We start from the raw sequence: 26,206 nt of genomic DNA, 5'->3' as shown, positions 1-26,206 counted from the left end.
ACTTCCTTCCTGGTCCCTAAAAAAACACAACAGCAAGACAAGAGCTGCCTGAGGACAAGGCAGGGACTGTCAGTCTTGCAAACAGAGGAGAGAGCAGCACACACACAGGGGAGGCTGCAGAGGAACAGACCCTAAAGGGGGGTGATCTGCTTCAGGGTACCCCTCCCACCCCAGCCCCACTTGCAGATTCAGCACCAACCAAGCCGCCATTTCTGAGGGGATGATGTGTAGGGCACCAGAGTTTGTGCCTGCATTTATCCATCCATCCATCACTCTAAAGCCTTCTGCAACCCCATCTGGGGTATAACTGCACCAGCCATTATTTCCATGGTCCCTAAGCCAAAAGCCATTTGCTGCAGCAACACATTGCAGCAAGGGGGATATAATAGGAACTAAATCCGCTGCCCGTTCACCTCCACCCAGGGAGAAGGACAACACCAACTGCACAGGAGGGATTTAGCTTCACCTGCTTAACACCAGCTTTGATCCCTTCCTACCAATTGGGCCTCTTGTTACTGCAGATCTGGACTGTCCTGGTGTTTTATCTCCATGGACAAATCACACCATGCTGCCCAGGAGAAGCTGATAAGCAATACATCATTCAGGGTCTAAATATCTTGACAATATTAAATATTAACACTCAGCACAGGCAGCAGGACTGGACATGTAGAATCACTTATAAATTCAATGACAAAAATCATACACTGCAAGATTTACTTCATGGGAACGTAACCTGCGGCAAGGAGGAGGTAGAAAGTTACAGTCACTCATATATATATATATTTTTTTTTTTTTAACTTTTAATTTTTAGATCAACATCTCTACTATTGACAAACCACAATCAAAACTCCAGGCTCTGCCTTTCATTCCCAAACAGCCCCTGCTCCAAACATAAGCACCTCCAAGATTAGAGAAGAAATCTTCCACCACTCCATGCCTGGTGTTCCTGGCGATAACAGCCAGCTAAGCCTGGCTTAGGGCTCAGTGCACTGGAGAGAGCCTGCAAATATTTTGCATCCAATACACTCAGACCTCCTCATTTGCTCCAACATGAGCTCTTGAAGTGTTTGCTAAACTCCCCACTCTCACCTTTTGTTTGCATTTTAAGGCTTCATTCTCACACCCTAAACCTCTGGCCCTCTTACAGCATCTCCAAGACCAAGCCTACCCCAAAAGCTGCACTGCTGGCTACACCATGCTCTTCCCACCAGGCAGGGAAAAGCCACAGGGCCATGGGCTGTGGCTCCCTACCCTGCAGAACTTGGTGTGATGAAAACCATCTCTCTGCAGTAGGCTCTCTGTTCAAAACTAGAGTGAAAATTAGGCTCTTCCGTCTGCAGACAGGTGCAGCTTTGAAGGAGAGATAGCAGATTTCAATATAGAGACTGGTTTCCCTGAGGATTCTGCTCAAGGTCCAGAACCCAGATTTTACAGAGCATGGATTTCCTTCAGCACCAGTGCAGAAGTCCCTGCCCCTTCTTGAGACAGCAATCCCTTCTTCAGGCTGTTGGGGAATGCTGGGTGCCACTGCCAGAGGGAGAGCATGACAATGACCACAGGGCTCAGATGAGGATCATTTGGGGTGCAGGGGGGCTGCAGCCCACCCAGAGCTTTCCAGGTACAATGTCACTCAGCGACAAATTGTGGTAACCCCAAGTTCTGGCAGGTCCATGCAATGGAAACCAAAGAGATCAGCTCAAAAAATGACTCTGGGGCTGCTGTCTGAAAGCCTGGCTCTTCCAAAGACCAGACATGCACACACCACACTGAAAACCAAATTGTCAGAAGATGTTACACTTGCCACCCTCCCAACCAATGCCAGGGAACCTCAAGCAGAGCTGCCACCCACTACAACTTGCCAGCACTGTGGCCAAGGAGCTGCTCCCAGCCAGGGATGCAGGTTGGCACCCAACAGTCCAGCAAGAGATTGGCAAGCAGCAAGCACAGTCAGACCTCACAAGCCCGATGGAGGGAGCAGAGACAGGGATAGACAGACAGCCCCTGGATAAACAGCTTTATCCCAAGATGCAGCCCTGGCAGGCACCCATTGCATGCCTCAGTATCTGTAGATGGAGGCCAAGGGGTGGGAAATGATGTTAATTAAAGTTTTAATTACTGTAACCAAACGAGTAGTATAATTACTTTATTCTCACAGAGACTTCAAACTGATTAAGGACCACGTGCACAATCTTCGGGTTGATGTGGGGTTTAATTAAACGTACCATCAAAAAAACAGTGAGAGGGGTGGGCTCAGCCCTGCCTGCTCCTGCCTGGACGCCCTGGAGACCTCATGGAAGGAGGGAGCCCAGGCTGGCAGAGACACAAAGGTCAAGAGCAGCAGAAGGTCAGAAGCTGCTTTGGGAAGACCAAAGCCAATGGGACGCACACAGGTGTCTTGAAAAAGCAGCTCCTCTCCTACACATCAGCTCTCAGCTTCACATACTCACAAAACATCTACCTCTACAAACATCTCCAAAACAACCCCACACGGGCCCTGAAAATATTAATGAACTGGTGCTGCCAACTGGTGGGAATGATTAAAAAACAATTTTGCAAAGGTATCCTTTTCAAATAATAATAATACTAAAAGACAAAGCGGTAGAAATTAAATTCCCAGTCCCCTACCTCAAATAAATAGTATCAGAATTTGAAATGAGACATAATTACCCCAGCAAGGTTAAAGCTGCTAATGCATACGGAATACAAAATCACCATCCATCATAATCATATCTCATATCACAGCCATTATTTATAATTAGGAGGCACGGTTTAAAAAACACATAAAGACGCCCATGCAATGCAGTAATTCTTCTGTTATTGCTCCTGGAGGGCCAATCCTGCTCTGATTTGTGGAGTCCAGGATCAGGCAAAAGCAATTCCTCAAAAACCCCCAAAAGTAATTCCCAAAAAGCTCCTTGCCTAAGTGCAGGGCTGGCAGCAGTAGGGACATAGCCTGATTGCAGTGAATCTCTTCAAGCCATTGCAGAACCTGAGCAGGCTCACAAAGCATCCACATAGTCTTTCTCCCTTAGTGAATTCATTTTTTTTCCCCCTAAATTCCAGAGCAGAGTCAAGCAGACACCAGAGCCACAACCTGTCTCAGCATGGCAATAGCCAGCCCTGCTGGGCTTTGCCCAGACTCTCTTGCCTGCTGGGTGGTTTGTTACCTATTTTAAAAACCACATAACGAGTTCTAGCAAAAGCTGGGGAAACCAAAAGCTAACCTCAGAGCTGCTGAAAGCTGCCCTCCTTTGAAGCACAGGCTTTGCAGACTGCACCCGTGTCCCAGTGAAATATTAACAAGCTCCCAGCAAAGCAAGAGGAAATTACCCTAAATTTATTCTGGGGAAGTCCATGGACAGCACTGCCTGCACCACAGAGCCAGGCTCTCAAGGTCCCTGCCTCCAAACCCCTTCTCCTCCCAGCCTGGCGGGAGTTGAAGCCAGAGTAAAAGCTTTGTACAGAACAGCACAAAACACATGGTGGGGTACACAGGTGGTTCAGGGTCCCAGGAGCCTGGGGCCCTCCTTTTTGCACTCTTCAGTGGAAAATTAGAAAGCAACAGTGGTTGGAGAGGGTGTCCTGGGGATACAGAGCTGTGATGGCAGGGGCTACAGTCCAGGGATGAGAACACAGGAAGCAGAGAAAAATGGATGAGTGTGTAAATCCAAGCTACGGTGTTTTGGAGATGGAAAAGCAAGCTGGGATAAGGACAGGAAAGAGCTGAGACACAGCCACAAGTCCACAGCAGAAGCAACTCTGAAAAGGAGCTCAGCCCCACCACTGGCTGCAAGCAGCCCAAGGGAAACAGCCTAAATCATCTTGCCCCAGCAGCCTCGTGACTCTTACTCACAAGGAGAGATGCACTTTCTTAGAAGTTTCATTAAGCTGTAAAACAAGAAAAGTTAGAAAAAGAAAGGAAAAAAAAAAACCAAAACAAAAAAACCCACACCACCAAAACCCAAGAAAAAGCCAGTTCAGAGATGCACATAAAAACACACACTCTGCAAAACCCAGGAAACAGGTTTTAGTGAAGGGTGCTGCAAACACAATGAAACACCAGCTAGAGCTTCCAGCCAGCTATGCTCCTGCAGCACAGGGGGACAAGGGGCGCAAGGGGTGCCTGGCAGGGGGGCACATCCAGAGAAAGGGGCCCTGTGCAGTGCAGCCCCTGCTGCTGCCACCGTGGAATGGGGCAATGAGATCTTTCTGGGTTCAGCCACCATGCTCACTCAGGTGTCAGCTGTCTTCTCACATGGTGGGTACCAGAGTGTCATCCATCACAAATAATCATTCTGGGATGATCTGCAGGGCATGTGGAACATCTCTTGGGCTTGCATTGAGCATTTTCCAGCTCATCCTCTATTCTAGACAGACTTCCCAACATGCCAAGGGTGACCCTTGGCATGCCTTATAGGACTGGTTAAATTTGGATAAGACTACCTCAGGGTGTCAGTGAGGGGATGCTCCCCACAGGGCCACAGAGGAGGAGGACTGCAAAGCCAAAGGGGACAAGGTCATTGCACTGCAGCCAGTGTCTCCCCAGACCCTGAAACAGCCATCAGCAGCTTGCTGGACTCCAGCTTGCTGCATTCCTTCAGCCACCCCAGCCCCCATGGCACACAGCAGCAGGACTTTTCACACCAGTGGTGGGAAGTTTACTGCAACCAGAAGGAGGAGAGAGGAGGAGGTGCTTTGCAGGATCAGGCAGAGGATCGCTATTTGCCCTTCCAAGTGCTGAAAACTAATCCCCTCTTCCCCCATTTTATCCCACTGAAAACTTGACAGAACCTCCTAGCGCTTTGCAGTTGAAATTGGCAGGTCTTAAATTAATTGACTGCAATTTTACACAACAACATGTTTAGCTGTGAGCTGGCCTGCAGCCCGCTTGGCTCGCCACCGCTCCCCAGACACTTTTCAAGCAACCTCCAAAACTTCGTAACACATCTAAGGCGAGCAAGCAGGCTGCCAACGTGACCCACTCCCTGCCAAAACCCATCCCTGCCTCCCCACACCCCCACCCCGACCCCCACTCCAGCTCCTTCCCTGTTTTCCTCCACTCTTTAATGGCTGGTTAAATTACTCTCATCGCCTCTCAGGATTTTTTTTTGCTCTTCCAGATGTCGAGGAGCACTGGGGTACTTCCACTGAATACCCTGAAGGTCAAAGCTTAAAGCAAGTGGCCAATCTGCCACGTTTCCATCCAGGGCTGGGTGCTTGGGGTGATGCACAAACACACAACACCAGTGCTCCAGGAACAAGCCGGCTCCTGCAACACACCTCCAACCCACCCAACAAACAACCATTTTCCTTAGAAGGTCTGAGCTGGTATCACTGCTCGCCCAGAGCCCACCTGCAAGCCAGCCCCCAAAATGCAGGACTGGTCCCAGCTCAAGCTCCAGAGTTCCACACCAGCTCCTGCAAGATGCTGCCGCTGCCTTGGCCAACACGAGCCCCAGCAATGACTCAGCCCCAGATCCCAGCCCTAATCTAATCCCATTCCCGGTGCCGGGCAGCATTCCAGGGCATGTCCACAACATGAAAGTCACACTGCTGCTGGGTGGAGAGCCGGAGGAGGAAAGGGGAGGATTGCTCCAGCTCTGCCGCGGACTTGGGTCGAGCAGCTGATGTTCTGCAAAAGCCAAACTGGGGGTGGGTTGTTTGTGTGATTTCATTGCTTGAACAAACAGAAACATCCTGTATGTGATTAAGAGCCTTTATGAAAAACACACCAGAGCCGAGCCCCGCAGCTGGGGCCGAAGGTATGGCAGTGGCTGGAAGGCAGCGTGCAGCAGGGCTCAGCCACGCTGTGGGGAGCAGAACTCTGAGGCAGATTCACACAGCCAAAGCATCCCAGGGATGCTGCAAGGTCATGCACAGAGATAGACATAGCCCTCAGGAAATTATCTTCCCCATAAAATGTTGGTTTTTTTCACACCAACCTCCCCAGAGCCTCAAGTGCTGTAGAGAGCAAGGGCCACAGCAGGGTTACTGACAGCCCACCAGCTACAGATGATGGTTGCACAAGGAGAGGCACCCAGGGTGCTAACACCACCCTGAAGCATTAATTCTTTCCTTCATCACCTTCTGCCCCAGGATACCAAATACTCCATGCATGCCTATAGCTTGCTCCTCCTTTTGGCTGTGGGCATCACCATCCAAGATGGCACAAAGGACAAACAGGTGGCACAGGCAGCAGAAGCAAGCTGACCACAGTCCATTCCTCCCACCCACCCCCTCTAAAAAAAAACAAAGAAAGAAAAGAAAAGGGAGGACTCCCTGCCAAAAAACAGGACTTGCCTGGACTTGTGCAGCCATCACCTTCCATAGACCCTGCCCTCCACTCCAGCAGACCTGCCCTAGGGAGTCACACCAGGAAAACACATGCTTTTGTTTAACAAGCACAGGCTGAGGGAGGAAAAAAGCACTTAAATGTTACAACACACTCACCAACAAAACATGGAGAAAAAAAAAAGAAGAAAAAAAAAGAAAATTGAAGTTTTGAAAGTTGTTTCTCTTTGGCAAGGTTCAAAACAAGGCAAGGTTTTTGTTTTTGCTGGGAGGCTTTAAAAAAATGTATTTCATCCAAACCATCCTTGAAACATTCTTGATATTTATTGCCATAAACTTTTCCTCCAATTAATTGCCTCTATACAGCTATCATTTTCCCTGATGAAAAACACCACCAGAAACTTGCAAGCCATTAAAATAAAAAAAAAAAAATGCTCGCTCTGTTTCTCACTGCTCATGAGCATAAACAGAATTAGGGAGGTTAGAGGGGTCAGAAACAACAGTTTTGACTCAACAGCCTTGGCCGGCAAGAGCTGCCACCTGCAGCAGGGACGCCCAGGGCAGGACTGGAGCTCACTAAATGCTTGTAAAAACACCCCAGCTCCACAGGTACACGGTACCACCTCCAGCACTGACTCAGAAAGGCACATCAGGCCAAGACTCAGCCAAAAAATCCTATTCTTGGGGACATGGGCTGGGTTTACAGCCAAGGCTTTTGCAGCACAGTGGGGAGGATGCTTGCACAGGCACAGCAGCACATGGGACAGGGGGAAAAAGAGCAGGAGGGAGGAACCAGCAGCCACCTGGGTGATGGGGTGCCTGGGAGGGACTGGAGCTGTTTGCATGCTCTCTAATCACTTTCATATCCAAAGTTAAGCCCAGGTCTCATTTCAGAAGCCCAGACAAGCAGATGTTGGGCAAAAAGGTGTCCCTGGCTGCAGCGTTAAAGGATGAGGCTGTGGAGGGGAAGGAAAGCCATGATGCTGGGCTCCATGAAGGGGCACAGAAGAAGCCTTTCCATCTCTCCTCCTCCTGTGTCCTGGTGGGACACAGCTGCTCCCCGCCTCTGGCATCAGTGGCTGAAGAGGGGATGAGACTCAGGGGGACATGCTCAAGCACACCCCATGAAGACCACAGGCATTTGGTGCCATCCTGGCCATGCCAGCCCACACACAGCCTCCAGCCAGAAACACTGATGCTGTCATAGCACCAAATTATAGCAATTTAATGAGTCCTCCTGCAGCTGAGCTGTGCTGCTATATGGTCATGCGGGCATGCCCTTAGTCACTGAGACCAACCACATTTTGAAGCTCAGGCAACCACATTTTCCTTCTCTATTCCTGCCTCCTCCTTCCCCAGGCCAAAGGTAGCAATTTTTTCCCTCTTTGAAAATGAGAAGCCACCAGAGAAAGAAGCCAAAGCTCACACAACAGAGAGCCCAGCCATCCCACTTCCCCACGGCATCAAAGCTGACTCGGCTTTGCTGGGAGGAGAGCCCAAGCATCCCGTTCCCAGGTTATTTTCTCCAGCCATGGGCTTATACTTTCCCACCGTCAGATGCATGGGAGGGGAAGGAGAGCCAGGAAGGAAACCCACAGCTGAGACAGGGAGTGTTTATCTCACCTGCTAGAGGAGAAACACATCTTTAATTTTAAACGTTGAGCGTAAAACCAGATCCCCTGAGGCTCATAAACATACCAGAAAGAGAGGGAGAGTAACACAGAAAAACCCTGGGGAAATAAATGGAGAATTCAATTTGGGAAGTTCCCATCCCTTGCATGGGGCGGGAATCGGCTGGCACAGGTCATGTAGGTGAGGTGCAGTTTGGGTCTTTTTAAAGCATTTTGCTTATTTCTCACAAACACCCACCACATGAATCACTCCCCCAGGAAACCAAGCACAGCAGAACTGAGCCCAACACCATCCAGCATCTTTATCCAGACGCTGTTCCCCTCCCTCTGCCACTGCAGGGACAGAGCACACCCTGAGAGCTCACTGCCTGCACCCCCAGCCATGCCCAACACCCTCAAGGTCCTGCATCCTGACGCCCTCATCGGGGCCACAGAACCTTTCTGCGTGGCTGCACACATACCAGACTCCCTAAGACACACGGTTTCCATAGCTAATTACAGACACAGGCACTCTGGGCCAAGACAACAGGCCTATTTTTGGAAGCTTTAAAAAGAAAAATAAATACATACATATATGCATACAAACCTATGTCATATTTTCCCTCTGTGAATTTTTTTTCAGTTGCGTTTTGCTCAACAGCTGCTGGGTAATTTCTGACTGCCGTCAATGGGAAGCAAAAAGCCAGTGGAGGCAGAGAACAGACAGATCCTGAACCCGGTCTCCAAGACCAGCAAACCTGCTGCCTTCACAGCTTCCAGGACTGCAAACTGCTCTACAGACCTCAAGCTTGCCTGTGAGCACCCCTGCTGAGCCCAAAATATACTCTCAAAAATGTCACTGTACCTCTCAGTGGAAATTTAGCTTTAAGACCTGATCGGGAAGGGCATCACCAGTGACTCAAGTTTGGTGGAGTTCAGATTTGGCAGGGGTTGTTGCTGAGAGTACTTGGGGGGACCCAAGGAGGCCAGTGAGGACTTCTACAATTGAGAAAAGGTCTGCTGAGGTTTTCTGTCTCCTGGTCTTCTTTCTTACCCCAAAGGAAATGGCATATGTTTATATATGATTCCAAACTCTCAGCAAAATCACCATCACATACATTTAACATTGTCCCTCCATTCACCACTGCTCCAGCTCCCACCCATGTAGCTCCAGAGGTCCATCACATCCTGCAAGGACACTGACCTGTCCACAGAAAGGCAAGGGAGCCCCTTAGCTCTGCAGCCACCCAGCCCAGCAAGCAGCATTGCCAGTGTTAAGCTTCCAGCTATGGCAGCACCAGGTTTGTTACACAGATACTGGCACATAATTAAGATCTGCAGGGCTCTGCCAACCACTGAGGGGAAACAAACGGCGGTGAAACCTCTCCTGGGACACAGCAGAAGCCCACGCATTACTGATTCCAGGGTGCCAGAGGGATGCCAGCAGGGTGGCACAAATCCAACCCACCCCTGGAGCAAGCAGCGGGGCTCTCCTGCCTCCATACTGCCTCTTCTCACTTGCTTTGTGAACTGTAACCTTCCTAAAGATAGGCCTGTGCTCTCCCAGAACAGCATCACTCCTGACTCTCGCTGCAAAGGAAACAGCCTTGGGTAACAGCCCTGTGGATCCTGCACCCCCAGGGTAGCTCTGGAGGCAATCGGTGTTGGGAAGAGTCTGAATGCATGGGAAATGGGGTGTTACAGCATTTAAGGCTTCAATCTGGCACCTCAAAGCAGGGGCTGGGAGACGAGAGGGTGTTTGCATGGGTCTCATCCACAAGGAGAATCCCTCTAGGATGAACATCCAGCACGAGGAGATGGCTCCTCTGTCCCCTGCCTGCTGCCCACCCTTGCCCAGCAACACCCCAGGAGACCAGTGGGGACAATAGATCTTCAGGAGCAGCTGGAGATTAGCAACAGGATGGCCAGGAGCACTCTGCCTGAACATTCCCCCTTGTGCCCAGCTTGGGGGCAGTTCTCTGGCTCTGCCTTCAGCAAAAGGCTCCCTGCTTGCAAGAGGAAGGTGGGGTGATGGTGGTGGTGAAGGGATATTCCCAAGATACAAAGGGAGGATGGGACCAACAAAGACAGAGCCTGCAAAGAGCAAGCCCCCTCCTCCCATTAACCCTTCCCCTACTGACCAAACTGCAGACCTTGGACTCACCTCCCAGAGCATCAACTTTTCCCCGTCTCCTCTCCAAAGTGGAACAGCCCAGCAGGATGGAGCAGTATCCCTGCTACCCCAGCGCCGCACACAGCCACGCTAGTGCACAAATTGCTTCATTAAATTTCATCGCATTAAGCCAGTTTCATGAATTTAACATTGTCCCCGGACTATTGTTTGCCTGAAAATTAAATTACAGTAACATTTGTTGTTTCAACGAGTCTGTCAGTCAGGGATGGGGCCAGAGGAGGGTTTGTAGGCGCGGGATTCCTCCAGGTGGGTGGCTCCAGGGAAGGTGGGAAATGCAGCCATGGCTTCCTTCACAGGGAGGGGGGAAAGGAATAAATAATCTAACATGCTGTTTCAACCAAAGCCGACCATGCCAGATATGGAGAAATGAGCCAAGCTGTCCAGGAAAGGAAAGCATGGTTGTTTTGGAACAGATAAAGGTTCTGACCAGTCCAGGAAGGCACTGGCTAGCACAGCAGAACATCATCCCCTACCCCTCCAGGCAGCACGGACCGGGACTACATCCGCATGAGGAGCTCTGTGCAGCAGTCCTGGGATTTTTGATCTTTCCAGATTACAAAGCTTTGCCACGCACAGGAACACACTGAAAAATTTCTCATTTATTCTTCCTTTTCCCTTGAGCAGCTCCCCTCTGCAGTATCAGAAACAAAGGTGACAACCTTTCGCTTTGTAAAGAAAACCGTCAAGTGAAGCCGACTATAAATAGCACCCAAAACTGACCCGCATCCCCAGCTGAGGGGAATGAAATGAAGACGAGTGAACCAACAGCTTCAAGGTCAGAGACTTTTTTTTCCCCTTTGTTCAAGGTCTGGTAATTTTTTTCCATGCAGGACAGCGATCCAAAATACATCATTAGGGTTGTAGCTAATAAAATCCAAGCACTCATTTTTCAGCCTGGAATCATTTTTTTTCACCCACATGGGGATTACAGAGGGAGGGAGATGTTTCCCCCCACCCCAGCTCTACCAGCACAACTCCTCCTTGCATCCACACACTGAGCACCCTGGCCATGCCAGATGTGTCCCAGCACAGAGAGACCGACTGATGCTGCCATCCAGAGCACACTGTGTGGCAAAATTAAAGCTTTATCAGATTATCCTGCCTTTCTCTCCCAGACTGGAGGGATGCTCCCCACCACCACCTCTGTCCATCCTCAGTCTGCAGAGAGCCTGCTTGTCACACGGTGCTGGCTCTCTTCCTTCTCTCCAGATGCTAAATGGCATTAAAAGCGCTAAGCATCCATTAAATAAAACTTTCCCACTATTGCTTCCCATGTAGACAATTGCTCTAACTGCCACAGGGAGGTTTCGTGCTGGTGGCTGCTCCAAGGGAGCACAAAGAGTGGGGAGGTGCCAGGATCAGCTCTAGTACAGCTCTGGCCACCCAAGAAAAGTGCCTGAGGGCCCTAAAATCTAGTGTCAAACCCTGGATGGTGCCACTCTCCCTGCCTGTCACGTTCCCCACTGCGTTGCCCTGCAGCCCCACTCTTACCATCCAGACTTGACCCAATTGTAATGCCAAGGGAGGGGGAAGGGGTTATGGTGAAATTTCCAAGCTTGGAAGCAGCTGGGTGGGGTGCAGCAAAAGTTATTCAAGTGCAAAGCCCTTCAACACAATTCCTCTGAGGAGAGATACAGGGACCTCAAGAACCCACTGAAGGGCATAAGAGGAAGAACATGGGGATGGTGTGCAGCAGCTGGAGCTATTTCAAGCACTGGTGAGGAGGAGATGAGATAAAAGAGATAGGAAAAATGGGGGGGAAAAAGTAAGAAGAAAAATGTTTTCTAGGGAAAATGTATTCTAGGTAGAAAGGGAACGAAAAGTGCACGTGGTACCTGCAGTCCATCCCATCAACTCGGGGCTTTGAGACCCCTCCAGAGGTGCTGTCCCACTACACCACCCCAGCTCTGCCCACCAGCCTGCTCCAATCCACCCTCAGACACACAACTGCATCCAGCCAAGAGATTAAAGCGAGAGCCCATCAAACTCATTTCACTGTGAAGCACCATCATGTAAAACACTAAGTATTATCCTTATTGTGGTGGCCTAAGCCAGGATTAGCACCCACATCCCCCAAGGCTGGGAGACCCCTCTCTCTAGTTGAGCAGCATTTCTCAACCCCAGTGCTGTGTCTCCAGCTCTGCTACCCTTTGATGAGCTGAGCTGCTGGTTATTTGCTCCTCTGTGAGGCAAGGCAGGATTAGCAGCCCAGCCCTGATCCCCAGGGCTGTTTAACTTGTATTGTACAGGCTAGACACGACCCAGGAAAGATTCTGGCTGTACACACCAGTCCTGACAGACATTAATCACAGTACACCCCATGCCTTCTTGGGTATCAAATGGGACAGGGTCAAACTCCTGTCCCCCACCCCATTGCCCAGCAGCAGGAGAAACAGAGGCACAGGGGTCTCAACAACCATTCGGTGCCCACTCTGACCCCTCCACCTTCACACTTCACACCACAATGCTGATCCCGCAGGGCACCTTCCTACTGCCTTCCCCATCAGTACCAGTCTGTCCTTAGCATCCATGCTCCTCTTCCATTTCTGAAAAGCCCATAATTAACAGGAAAGGGAAAAACAGAGGCCAAATAGCAGCTATTTTGAGCGGTCTGGGGCTGTGCGCGGTCCCTGCCTGGACCTGCAGCACAGACAAATGATCCCCATATGTAATCAGAGCCTCAGAGATGGATGATGGGCTCCACCAGCCACCAAGGGGCAGCTGGAGTCCACGTCCTGCATCCCCAAGTGCCATACTATTCCTCCACCTCGCTCTTGATTTATGACAGACTTTCCTCCCAGTCTGCAAGGCAGGAGAGTGGAGGTCAGCCCAAGGGGACTGGGGATGGCTGACCTTCCCCACTGTCTCTACCAGAGGCAGTGCTGAGACACAAGGGGATCCAGACTTGGCCCCTGCTGAGCACAGTTCTTCCCTCCTCCAGCAGGCCACAGGCTCTGGGTAAATTCTTCAGGCAGCATTAATCTGGGTTAATGGGGCGAGGCAGGACACCAGCACTGCTCCTTTCCACCCAGGCATACCCACAGCCCCTGCCTCCCAAAACACTGCCTTCCTGACAGGTCGAGGGCTGCCCTTGTCCTCCCTCTTCTCCACTGCCTTCAGTGGGAGGCCCAGGCTATTCTCCCACCTGAAAAGCCAAAATTAGTCAGTGTTCAAGACTGTGAATAGACAAAATGGTCCCAACAAGAGGTACAAAAAAGAACTGGGGCCTCCCATCTCATTTCCATCTCAATGAGGTGGCTTCCCACCCAGCCCTGGCCCCATGAGGCCACCACAGAGGTCCCCAGCAAGAGGCAAGGTCCAAGGCAAGAGTCATGCTCCCGCTCTTCTCAGTGGAATACGGGTCACAGGCAGGGGCCACAGCCCCACGTTTGGGGCAAAAGAAAATACTCGGCAGCTTCACGCTTCACCAACCAAATCAGATCCATGAGCAAGGAGGAGAAACTCAGCACTCACTGCCAACACTGCACATCCCCAGAGATAGGCAAGTCCACACACCCCTTTCCTTAACACAGATACCCAGCAACTCTCACACAGAGGTTTAGGGGAGCTCAGTGTACCCCATCAATGACCACAAAACATTGCTCTTATACCCTGCATCCCTAAGCCATGACCACCACTGCCTTACACAGCTCTGCAACAATAGGGTAGGACCAGCAATGGAATGCAAGCACAAACCTGCAGGCTCTTGCATTTTCCTTTCTCAGTCCTATTTCCACCCTATTTCCAGGGTGGCAGTCCCTCCCGGGACATGAGCTGGTCTCCAGAAAGGCAGTGCTGATGAATTTGGCTTGCACAGACACACCAGCTTGTGAGCACATGCCGTAGGGCAGCACCAGCCAGCCCAGAGGGCTGCAGAGAGGTGGTTTTGCCCTCAAACTCCTTTTCCAGTGATTACAGAAGGCAGGTCTGCACCCAGCAACACTTCTGAAGATATGGGGTCTTCAGGATCCACCTCCATCCCCAAGCCTCCTCCAGTTCCTGCAATGAGCCACTCCCCAGCAGTCACCTTGCCCTGACACCAGCAAAGCCCGGCAGCAGCACTGCCTCACCCGTCAGCAGCTCGGGGCTGATGGATGGGGGTTACACCGCGCACTCACAGCGCCGGAGACAGGGAGAGGAGAGACGTGCACTGTCAGCACTTTCGGCGGGGAAGGTTGGAGCAGGGCTGGGTGATGCTGCTGCTGCCTCCCGGGCTGGCCGGGAGCCAGGCTCCCAGACCTCGCTTACCTGCTGGCTTTGTGTGGAAAGCAGAGCAGATAGGGGTGAAAAAAAAAGGGGGGGAAAAAAAAGAAAAAAAAAAAAAAAAAAAAAGAGAGAAGGTTATGACTTGTGAGTGAAAAAGCCCCAGAGGGCATGGGGTGTGGGAGAGAGCAGGGTTAAGGGAGGGGAATCCCCAAAACTTCCTCTCCTTCCCTGAAGATGAACGAGCATGCCGAAGCACCCTTGGAGAGGCAGGGGCATGCCAACACTCAGCCCCATCCACTCCATGTGAGGCAGAAGCCCACAGCCCAGCAGTATCCCGCTCCAGGAGTCACTCGAGGACGGAGCTGGCAGCTGTCTGCAGCCCCAGCCCGGCCGCCCCGGCCGCTCTCCAAGGCCAGCGGTTCACGATGAATTTCTAATTGTTTCCTCCAACAATGAGACATCCTGTTCAGTGCCGGGCGGCTCAACAAAGCCCAACGCCGGCAAGCAGGGCCCCTTCCTGCTGAGCAGGAACGGGGTGATGCTGAGCGCTCCCCGTCATGAGTTGGGGGTCAGGGAAGGCTCCACCACCCCCTCCCATCCACCCCATCCACTTAACACACCAGCTCTCCAGCCTCCACCTTGATTAAACAGCTTAACGACTCCAGAGAGCTCTCAAAGGGGTGGGGAGCCGCTGTGAGGTATTTGATGGATTCACTTTGGCAACCGTCAGCTACCTTGTCATGCCAATAAAATTATTGCCATTGATTGGGGAGAGGCACGGACACATGCTCCAGGGAGCCCACCTCCATCCAGGGTTGGGCACAGGCGCCCACGGGGGCTGAGTGCACATGGGGAGGGGATGAGGGGTCCCTGGGGGATGGGGACAGAGCAGGAGAGGGCAGAAGGAAGAGGCATGGGGGAACAAAAGGCCCTTGTGCCGGGCAGCCAGCTGGGGAGAGGCAGCAACACAGGCAGAAGAGAATTTCCAGGGGCTGCCATGGGGTCGATGCTGAGGGAGTCCTCAGGGGTCGCCAGCAGACACCACTAGGGCCAGGGCAGGCTTCACACCACAGATCAGCCCCCCCAGAAAAGCCTGCTGGGGCACAGGCAGTAAATAGGGTTGCCAGCAGTGGGGTCACGAGGAGGGTCGAGCCCTCCTGGGTGCTCCGGGAGCCGGATTTCATGGACTGAGACACAAAGGGCCCCTTTTCAGCCAGAGCTGCTTACCCCAAGCACTAAGCAGAGGGTGACATGAAAGGACCTGTGGGGATTGAGACCAGCAGAGCAGGCAGGGAACCTGATGGCTTCTCCCTCCAGCTCACATGAACCACAGTCAGGTCATGCATCGTACCCCAGAGGCCAACACATGGGGGCTTTTGTGTCGGGAAGAGAGCCAGCAGGAAAGAGGGAAATCACAAAAAAAGCTCCCAGTCAGCATCTTGACCCATCCCCACAGCACCTATTTCCAGGTCATACTGCCCAGACACACAATGGGATGGGATTGCACAGAGGTATCCTTCTCCAAAGTTTTCAGAGAACCCTACACCAAGAGGGCTCTCAAATCTGGTCCCCTGAAGCACCCCCATCCCCCTGCCACCAAGGAGGACAGAGGGCTGCAAGGCAGTCCCTCAAAACCTCCCCAGGACAGAAGAGGAGCACCACGTCTTGTTGCGTAGGGATGGGGATGACCCACATAGCGTGAAGAGTTTATTATTATTATTAAAGTGGAGAAGCCAAAGAAACCAAACATGGGGCCCATTCAGCTGTGCTTTCCGTGGGAGAGAACAAACAAGCTGCAGCAAGCACAAGCCCTGGGGGGGAGCAGATTCCTGATGAAGACACATCCTGATGTGCTCATGCCTGAGGCTAGCCAGTTTCAGGACAGGGCAGGGAGCTGCACAGATTACATTGGTAACTGGGCAGCCAGATAATCCTCACAAAACCAAGAGCCTGGCTGGCTGTAAGGGACATGTAGTCCAACACTATCCTGGCTGGGATGTATTGCTTGCATCATCCCAACATCAAGCCCACCTTAGGGATTTCCATCGCTTGGATCCCAGGAGGTGCTGGATGTCTCCTGCAGAGCTGTGGCAGGAGGGAGAGCTCACAGCCCCTGAGGGATGGCAGTGGGCAAGGAGGCACTGGCTGCTTTGAGTGAGAAGCTCAGCTCACCCCCACCAAAAATAACCCAGCAGAACCCAAAAATGGGTCAACCCATAGGAGTCTCACTGGAGCTCAGCACAGCCCTAAGGCAGTGCCTTGTTTGCATAACAAGGAGCAGATGGCAAGCTAACAAGGGCAGCCTGGTCCCTGCACTGCACCTCCCAGGATGCCCCAATGCCCCAGCTCCCAGCCGCCCGCCCAGCACGGTGCTATGACCAGGAGGGAGCTGTACCACTGACACACACACAGAGTATCATCCTTCTTCCCTCCCTCTGAACAATATCTGAAGCACACCCAAAATCCAAGTCCTGGCACAGGTGAGATAAGAGGTGCCTTGGGGTGCAATGTCAAAAGTGCCTTTCCAGCCCGTGGCTGAGCACTCCCATTGCAATTACACACACAGCTTTCTGACTGGCCAAAAAATAGGAAAGGTAACCTGGGAAAATGACAACCACCTAATTAAAAAGACTGTCAGATGAGGACAGGGGGTTTCCAGGAAAAACCCAGGCATTAGGAAGCAAGCCTAACTTCCCTTGCGCAAATACCCCCTGGCCATCCCTGCTGCAGCATGACAACAGCTCGTGTCCCCATGTCACTTCCCCATCCACAGCACTCTCAGGCCACAGGGTGCATGGCTGGGTCTCCAACACACCCTCCCCAGAGGGGTGGAGGAAGTGGCCCAGCACCAGCCCCCACCACAGGAGAAGTCAGCCCCACATGGCTCACCCAGCAGCTGCAGGAATTCCCCAGCAGCCCCAATCCCATGACTGCTGGCAGGGAGGACAGCAAGCACGAGGGGCTGAGGGCTTTCCAAGCCTGGCCTCTCTGCATAACTCGGGACCAGCCAAAGATAACCATGTGCCCACTAACCCAGGGGGGACAAGCTGAGAGTCAGCTGCCATGGGCTTCATTGCTGCAACCCGTGCAGCATCCCAGGGGTCCTATATCTCTGTGTACCCCCAGTGCCTCCCCAGCTCACAGGCCCCATCCCACAGCCAGTTTTGCAAACCTGACATTGCTTCAAGTATCCTTCCTCCCTCTCCCCAAAAATTCAGGTCTCCTTGCAGCTGTGCTGGCAGCAGGTGCTGCCCAGCACCCCAGCATCACGGCAGCAACTGTCAGCAACAGGGCTGGGCAAAGGCTGCAGGGCAGCCAGAGGATCGTGTGGCTTTTTTTTTTAGGGGGGGGGACAAAGAGAGGCTCTGTCTGCATGCAACAGCCTGGACAAATGCTGGGCAAGGAAGCTGCCATCCAAGGAAAATCCAGACACGACAGTGACTCTGCCCTGACCTTACCCCGGCCCAGATGGCGAAATTGGTGCCCCCTCAGCAGAGCAGCATCCATTACAGGGCTCCTGGGGATAGGGAGGGGAGCATCCAGCTGTCAGCACAGCTCTCCCTCCCCAAAAGAGAGGTGGGGGACCAGACAGAGGGCAGAGAAGTCACCAAGCTGCACCAAGCCTAAGGCAGGTGCTTCCCAAGAGGACTCTGAGAAACACCAATGGCTTAAGAACAGAAGGATGTCCCTCTCCTGCACCCTCTTGCCTGGAGAAGCCACCTTGGCTATGTCCTGATGCACCCCTTGGCTGTCCCATTCCCTGGCTGGGGACACATTGGCACCACTCAAGGACAGGGCAGCAGCCCCCCAGGCAGGGGGGAGCCCTCCCCTCCCTCCAGTCTTGCCGGCAGACAGGCAGCAGGATCAGGTAGCTGCTGAGGCAGTGCTTTGCCAGGCAGGGGCTGATGCAGAAAGGATGAGCTGCCCACCCCAAGGTCACAGCAGAGGACAAGGTGGGTGGGGGAAACCCGGAGCAGAGGGCTCAGAGCCTGCTCTGCAAAGTGCAAAGTGCCAACAGAGAACTCCAGGGATCTGTGGAATTTCAGGCAGGACAAGCCTAAAAAATCTGCCCAGCACCCTAGGGCTGGGACAGGACTGAGATCCACCTCTTGACTCCTCACGGAGCTCCTGCTCCATGTCCTCATGCCCTGCAGGGCCAGAAAGCCAAACCAACAACGTGGGGCACTCAGTTTAGAAGCTACCAAAAAGAAAGCTGGGGAAAGCCCTGCAGGAGAGGAGGATGCTGAAACCACACCTAGACTCCAAGTCTTGGTGTCATCCACCCTCGACTGCCACTTGCAACTGTCTCTGAAGGTGCAATGATGATAGAAAAGCTGAAAAAAGGAGAGAGAGGAAAAAAACAAACTGTTGTGTGTAAAAAACAACTGTCAGCCCCTCTAGATAAATAGGGAACCAGAGGTGTAACACTGCCCCCGTGGCTTTGTGAACCCTCCTCCCACACACTCCTTCCTTTCCATCCCCATTTAAAACCTCCCATCTGGAGCCCAGCAGCAGGAGAATCTGCCAGCAACACGACACCAGTCCCTCTGGATCCCGCATCGATCCGGAAGGGAGGACACAAACTGCCTCTGTCAGCTCCCCACAGCCCTGCTCAACCCTGGCGCCACTATGTCCCCCCTAACCCAAAGAGCAAAGAAATCCAAGCAGAGGATGGTGGTTATGGAGAGGACCACCAGCATCCTTCCCCCCCCCAGACAAAATGCTGCCCATGTCCCCCATGCCCCTAAACACACTGCTAATAGGCAGGCAGGCAGGTCAGGGATGCAGGGGGAACACAGGCAGGACAAATCGGACACACAGGGATAATCTCCCACAATAGCACCCTGCTCCTGATTCCTGCCATGCAAGACACCCTGCCTCCTCCAGGACACTGACCAGCACTGATCAGGAGGAACAGCAGCAAAACTGCAGGGTCCTGTGCTCAGGATGGGGTGCTGGAGCACCTCACAAGCCACAGAGCAACAAGCTGGATCCTCTGGCCAAGCCCTCGTCCTCCTGCTCCTGGCAGGAACCAAACCAGGACCTTCACACTGCCCCTCCCTGGCTGAGGATGCAGTTAATGCAAGCTGTGTTTATACAGGGCATGTAGTTGTAATTACAGGCACGATGTTATGATAACAGGAAATCCGTGCCCTGTGGAGCTGCAAGCAGAGAAAGGCATGCATGGAGCTATTTGCTCATTGCCACCAACAAGCAGCTTTTTGTGCTGTGTTGGGGTACAGGAAGAGCAGTCTCCCTTGTGCCAGGCTGGAGCCATCAGCACCCATCTCTGCCCACCTAACCCAGACCAATGGCACAGCCATATGGACCTGGACAGACATAGCCTGCCCCGTGGCAGCTACAGGGCAATCTCACCTGCCCTGTGACACAACAGGATGGGCTCTGATCCACCAGCAGTCAGGACTCAACAGCTCAACCCTTCCAAAAGACAGAGGTTTTGTAAATCTGGTTGGCAAAGAGAAGCAAAGGAAAATTGCCCCTCATTTGCCCTTTGCACATTACCCCGATTTATCAATATCAATGTATATGATATGTATATCAATATATCATAGTCATACTATGATGGAGGCACAGCCCTACCTGTACCTCCACAGGGCCATCAAAGTGAGTGGTCATCCCTCCCCATCAGCATCACCAAGGGCTTTCCTACCTTCTTGATCTTCCCACTCCGAGTGCCCGCAAAGACAACAGTTTGTCCTCTGTAGTCGTAGGCAGCCACTGAGGTCATCCCATCCTCCTTATCCACAAAGAGCGGGGTCCCCTCGATGGTGACAGTCCCACCCAGTGGCTGGTTAAAATCCTGGCCACAGAAATTGTCATCGATCTGCAGCGGCTGTTGGAAGAAAACAGGAGACATGAGCCTTTTGCCAACGCCTTGACATGCCAGACCTCCCCAGGTAGCCATTAGCCATCTCCCACCTCCACTCCATTGGCTATGGCAGCTTCAGCAGCCCCATTCCTTGCCCCTCTTGTCCCAGCCATTCCACCTCACCAGCTGAGGGGAGGGATGAGCTGATGCTTCCCTAAATTCCTTACGCACTGATGTAAGGCTCTTGGGACACATCCAAGGCATGCGGGGATGTCTGCATCTGAACAAGCTTTGCAGACCAACACCAGGGCTCTCAGCCCTCTGCACTTACATACCCAGCAGGGGCCAGGCCAGCATCCACGCTCCCACTCCATCCTCACTGCTGCCGCCTCAGACATGTGGGGTCCCAGCACGAGCTCCCCAGCACACACACACACACACACACAACCCCCACTCGTCCTCGCCCTGGTGCTAGCTTCAAAAAGAAAACACAGCCTGGCAGTAAGGCAGAAGGGGCTGAATGCTGCACCTCAGCCTTCCCCCAGAGAAAATACACTTCCCAGCCAAGGCTGTGCCAAGACAAACAGGTCAGGGCTCCTGAAAGAGCCTCACTTCACAAAGCAGAGCCTCCAGCACCCTACCCACCTGCCAGCCCTACTCCCGCAGGAAGGTCTTTGGGAAATCCCCGCATTTTTTTCCTGCTGCCTTGCCCCAGACAAGGCGCCTGGCTCAGCCAGCTGCCTCCTCGGTTCAGTGATCGCCCACAGGTCTGGGAGAAGCTTTTGCAAGCTCTGCCTGGGGAGAGGCAGTGGCAGAGCTGCATTGCGCAGAGCTGGCCCCTCTTCACCCTCAGGGCTGTGATGCCAGGATGGTAACCCGTGGGCAAGGCAAAGCCAGAGGGATGTTCCCATGAAATCCAGGACGATTGCAGCGGAGTGGGACCCCAGGATCAGCTTCACAGTACTAGTCCCCTCCATTGAGCATCCTCCCTGCCTCACCCTTACACACTGAGCAGACAAATGGATACTGGCCCTGGGTATCCAGCCTGGGGGACACACAGGCCTTTTGGAGGTGCCACATTAGACAATGGCCTCACGCAATCACACCACACCAGAAAAATTTACCCCCAGCAGCCTGTGAAGCAAGGGGCTCCAGCCAAACCCCCATGGGTGGCAGTGAGCCCGGGTGCAGGATGTTGGGGCAGCAAGACAGGTACAGCCAGCGGGGAGACAGCCTGCTCTGGCCGGGGGATTTTTCTGCTTCACAAGGCTCCTTACGTAACGTTGAATTTAAAGGGGGAGAGAGGTTTTTTGGCAAGCAGCAGCCTCCAAATGCATGCCAGTCCCTAAGGGGTTTTAAATCCATACAGCATGTGCACAGAGCATATGGGAAAATGGAGAGCTCCCGAGCCCCACGTAAGCAAGGGCAGTGCTCGGCGCTGTGACTCCCACTCACTGCTGCCCAGGATGTGAGGGTCCACCAGGGCCAGCTCCCACCCACAGTCAGTTACAGAGAGGAGAGAAAGCACGGTGCTTTTCCATGCTCCAGCACAATGCACTTGCAACCAAGAAGGCTTCAGTTTCCCCCAGGCACACGGAGGTTGCTCATCACCCTTACTGTGCCACCACACCGGCCCAAGGCCAGTGGTGCTGCTACTGGTGCAGTAGGGACTCAGTGCCTTGTCAACCTAACCATCCAGTGAGGCCGCACCAGGAAGGGCACCAGCTCGTCATGTTCCGTCTCCCCAGGCAGTCTGGAGATGCTGTGTTGCTTCTTCAGTTACTCTAACTTGTGTTTTTGCAGGGTGCCTGAACTGGTGTACAGCCAAAGATTAACTCCCTGCCCCCATCCTTCCCTAAACTGAGGGAAGTCCTACAGCCAGGAGTGAGAGACATGAGCATCCCCCAAAAGAGGAATATGGGGCACCATGTGACTCCACAAGAAGTGGAGGGGAGGGGAATTGGGACCTCTCCACCCATTCAAATCCCAGCCTTGCAAGCACCCTCTCCTATCCACCAGCCAGCACATGCCCTAAGCATCCCCCTCTGCATCATCAGGCTGGACATTTTAAAACAGGAGATTCAAGAACCCAACCACAGAGCAAGACAGAAGTGATGCTCCAGCTGATACCAGCTCTCATCCAGATACCCGGGATCCTTCAGGCACTTTGCTGGGAAAAAAAAACCTCTTCGGACCATATAGGCTGGAGCCCCTCCACCCTGGTAAAGCATCCCAGCACCTTTCACCTGGGCACCAGCAGTAGCAGAGGGGTTAAGGGCAACGCCATAAAGGTGTTTAAGCCCAGCAGTCCCTGGGTGCAGTTTCTGCTCTCTCTGAACTCAATCTGCAGCTTCCCCAACCCCTGGGCTGCTGAATATGCAAGAGGAGAGATGTTTACGGTGTTTACTCCCCTCTGCTTTGTCTCAACAAACTCTCTGGGAAACGACAAATACAGCTGCGCTCCGGGACCAGGAGGAGCGCCCGCCGCCTCCATGCCGACACCACCTCGATAAATAATTACGCCGACAATTAGCTCATTAACAGCAAACTGCCTCGTTAGGGAAGCGCAGGCAGGCAGCGCGGCGAGGTCGGGCCAAGGGCGGCAGCGCTTGGGTTGTGGTACCAACCAACATCCCCGGTGGGTGAGAGCTGCTGGGAGAGGTGAGGTGGAGGTATGGAGGGACAGAGGGACAGCCATCCCCTGGCCGGTGCTGGCAGGGACTGACACACACCACAGTACAGGAGGGCCAGTGACCTTGAAGCACTTCATCTTATAGATGCTCACATCTACAGCCCTGCCCACTCCCCCATTTGCAAGGACCACAGCCTAAGTGCATTGCAAGAGGGGCCTGTTTGCTTTGGGGATGTTTTATTTAGTTACTTTTTGTTTGGTTTTATTTCAGTGCTTTCCTACACCACCCCTCTCTGCTGCCCCTGGCCCCAGACACCTCAGGATCCCACCTCTCTCCGAGGCCTCCTCTTCTCTCCCAGCACTAACCTGTCTCCCCAAAATAGGGTCAAGAAACTCTGGTTTCCCAGAGGAAGCAGCCTGAAGGAGAAGGGAAAGTGGATCCGCAGCACAGAGTGAGCAGGAACGGGTGTCTCCTTGACATGCCTTGTCTCATTGCCTCCCTTCAAGCCCACTTACGAAAGCAATGAGGGAGCAGACAGCAGAGGCGAGGCTCGTGCAGCTCAACGTTATTAATTAGCCAGTAATTCGCCAGTTAACACCATTACAGGCTCATCCCATCCCCCTGTGCCCTAGAGGCTGTGATGGAAGATGCCCGGGACAAGAAGAGCCAAGGAGTCTGCAGCAGGCAGGTACCAAGTGCCAGGCTTTCTGTACATTAACCACTGCCCGGGAATAATCCCAGTGTGGCACCATTTGGTAACACTTGCATTTCTCTAGCTGCCCCCAGGAAGGATCTGGCTTATCCTGGCCCAGTCTGGGCCATTTTGTCACCAGCTGAATGGGCAGCAAAGCCCACCAAGGACTCAAAACTTGTTTTCTCCCTGGGCCAGCCCAGGCAAAGCTGCTGCCCATGTCCTGTTGGATCCAGGCACTGGCTCTGCCCACACTGCCAGCCCAGGGGCCAAGGACTCTGGGGATCCCAAATGACTCCCTGCTGCAACATCTCCACTACACCTCCAGCCCACTGCCCTTTCCCAGCCCTGCTAAATCAACCTTCATCCCCCTGTTTTGGGGATGGGAACGCTGGGCAGTTGTGCTGACCACGTCTGGACATGGCACACAGATGTTGGTCACTGCACAGGGGAATCACACAGCCTGGCCACACAACACCAAAACCCTCTTCAGTGAAACACCACCAGCAGCAAAACCTCTGTATGGACTCAGTAGCAATTTAGGCAGCAGGGTTGGTGCTGGGGATGGTCCCACAAGGTGCCTTCACTGCACATGCAAGTCCATGCTGGGGTCTGAGTGCACCACTGTGAGGGATCTGGCTCTGCTTCTCTTCTCACTCCTCAATCACTGCATCCCATAAGGGGAGAGAGAAACAGAAGACAGGAATGAATTCCACTTGCCAGCACCCACTAACATCTCCTGAGCTGGCTGCCAAAACTGGTGACCTCTCCTCCTGGCCATGGCTCCAGAGAATGGGAGCTGCCCTGCAGTGCCCAGGGATGAGCATCTCTCAGCCCCACACTGCTTGAGGTCTGGGATCAGAGCAATAGCAAAGCCTCCTCCAGCATGGACCAGCCTCTGTCCCTGGCCACTACAAAGGAATGGAAAAGAGAGCTTCTGGGACATTTTCCATATGGATGAGGTGTAAATCAAGCAAGTATTGACTTGAGGAACTATATTCTGCTTCCTTAAAAATAAAAAAAACATGCCCTTTATTTCCTGGCCAGCCCTCACCACTGACATCCATCACTGCCACGACCCACTCTAGAGGTGGCTGCATTTTATTAGGGGCACAGAAATTCCTTCCAGAAAGATGTTATGTGCTCCACAGGGCCTGGTTTTGCTTGCACACAGCACAGCAAGGGGCTAAGGGCTTGACTCATGATCCAGTCATGGCCTTCCCAGCTCTGCTTGGCAGCTGGAGCAGGATTGGGACAGAAAACACCACCTGGCTCCCCTGGGGGAGGGTAGCACCCCCCAACCCATTCAAAAGCAGAAGCCACTTCATCATGACACACATCCTTTTGCCCAGCAAGTCTGCAGGACACAAAGAGCACCTCGAGATCCCCTGTTTGCTTGGGCTAGCCAACAGGTAACAATCCCAGGACCTCCTAGCACAAAAGCATCCCTAAAATGCAGGGAGACTGAGCCACCCCCCAACCTTGGGGGCACAGTGCTGCCACAGGGCCTCAGGGGGGCTGAGCAGGGAGTGCAGGAGCAGCAATGAGCATCTCATCTGCCAGAGCCAGCAGCTGCACAACCCAACAGGCAGCAGTGTAACGATTTCATCATTTTCCATCAAAATTGAATTAGTTCAAAGCCAAAATCTGATTTGTGAGCCCAGCGCTCTTGACAGCAAACCCTTTACTTTGTCAGGCAGCTGTTAGCTGTCTCCTCCGGAGCTGTGGGAAGAACAGCAGTAGGGAGGGAAGGGCTGCTCCACTGGGACCCTCTGCCCACCTCCCTGCACCACCATGCACCTAAAACCCTGTTCAGGCAGGGCTGGGGGCTTAGGGATGGGTGCTGATCACCAGCAAGGAGGGCTGGGGGGACATGGGCAACAGCAGAGGTGTTGGGACCTTCACCAGATCTTCCAAAACACACACACCAGCACTCCAAAACCCCTTTCTGCCAGGTATCTGACCCTGCCTAGGGACTACCCAGCTACATACTCATGATGTGTAATATTGCCTGGGAAAAAATACAGCCATAGCGATAAACTGGAAAAAAAAAACCTAGACAGCCCCATTATCCACCACTCACAGGACCTCACAGAGCTGCTGAGCCACAAGCAGGGTCAGATGCATCCATATAAGCACCAGGCAGCAGGATGCATCTCTGGGAACAGAGGTCCTCGGACACCAGGACTAGCCTCTAGCACCAGGACTAGCCTCTAGCACCATGGGTGACAGTTTTCACTGGCCATGCTCACAGCCCAACTCATTCAAGGAGCCTTGTACCCTTTGACATCCTGTCTAGCATCCCATGGAGAAGTCATAGCCTCTCCATCCCAAACACGACCAACTTCTACCAGGACTCACTAACTTCCTCATCTCCCTCCATCTTCACAACCTCCACATCCTACTGGCCCCAACACCTTCTGCCAGGCCACCATGAAGCCCCAGCTGACATTACACTCTCAAATTAATGTCATCTGCAAGGAACTCCCCAGTAGAGCCACAGAACATGCCCTGAGGATTGAGCATCCTGACCTTCCATTCCAGCTCACTGGCACCCTCCAAATCCACAGGGAAGTAAAATCAGAAGAAGGCACCTGCGTGAGACCTCTTGCTTGAGGCAACCCAAACCCAGACAGTCACCCCACAATGAAGCCATGATCTCCACAAATAATTCTACCAAGCAAGCCAAACACCCAGCTCTGTTGGTGCCAGTCCTCCCCTCAGGAACACATGGCAGACAGGTCAGGTCAC

The 26,206-nt window shown here is 52.9% G+C and overlaps 1 protein-coding gene across 3 annotated transcripts in view; it reads right to left on the bottom strand.

Moving 5' to 3' along the window:
* Window positions 1–26,206, bottom strand: part of PLXNA1 (plexin A1) — a 113,667-nt gene that overhangs the window by 72,190 nt on the left and 15,271 nt on the right. For all 3 annotated transcript variants that reach the window (XM_030458130.1, XM_030458132.1, XM_030458131.1), the window contains exon 3: window positions 19,973–20,155. In XM_030458130.1, the coding sequence (XP_030313990.1) occupies window positions 19,973–20,155 (183 nt within the window). The remainder of the gene's footprint in view (window positions 1–19,972; window positions 20,156–26,206) is intronic.

This window comes from Calypte anna, chromosome 12 (assembly GCF_003957555.1).
Source record: "Calypte anna isolate BGI_N300 chromosome 12, bCalAnn1_v1.p, whole genome shotgun sequence".
NCBI classification, from domain to species: domain Eukaryota; kingdom Metazoa; phylum Chordata; class Aves; order Apodiformes; family Trochilidae; genus Calypte; species Calypte anna.
Note: the sequence above shows the minus strand (reverse complement) of the source record. Positions and strands in the feature narration are given on the sequence as shown.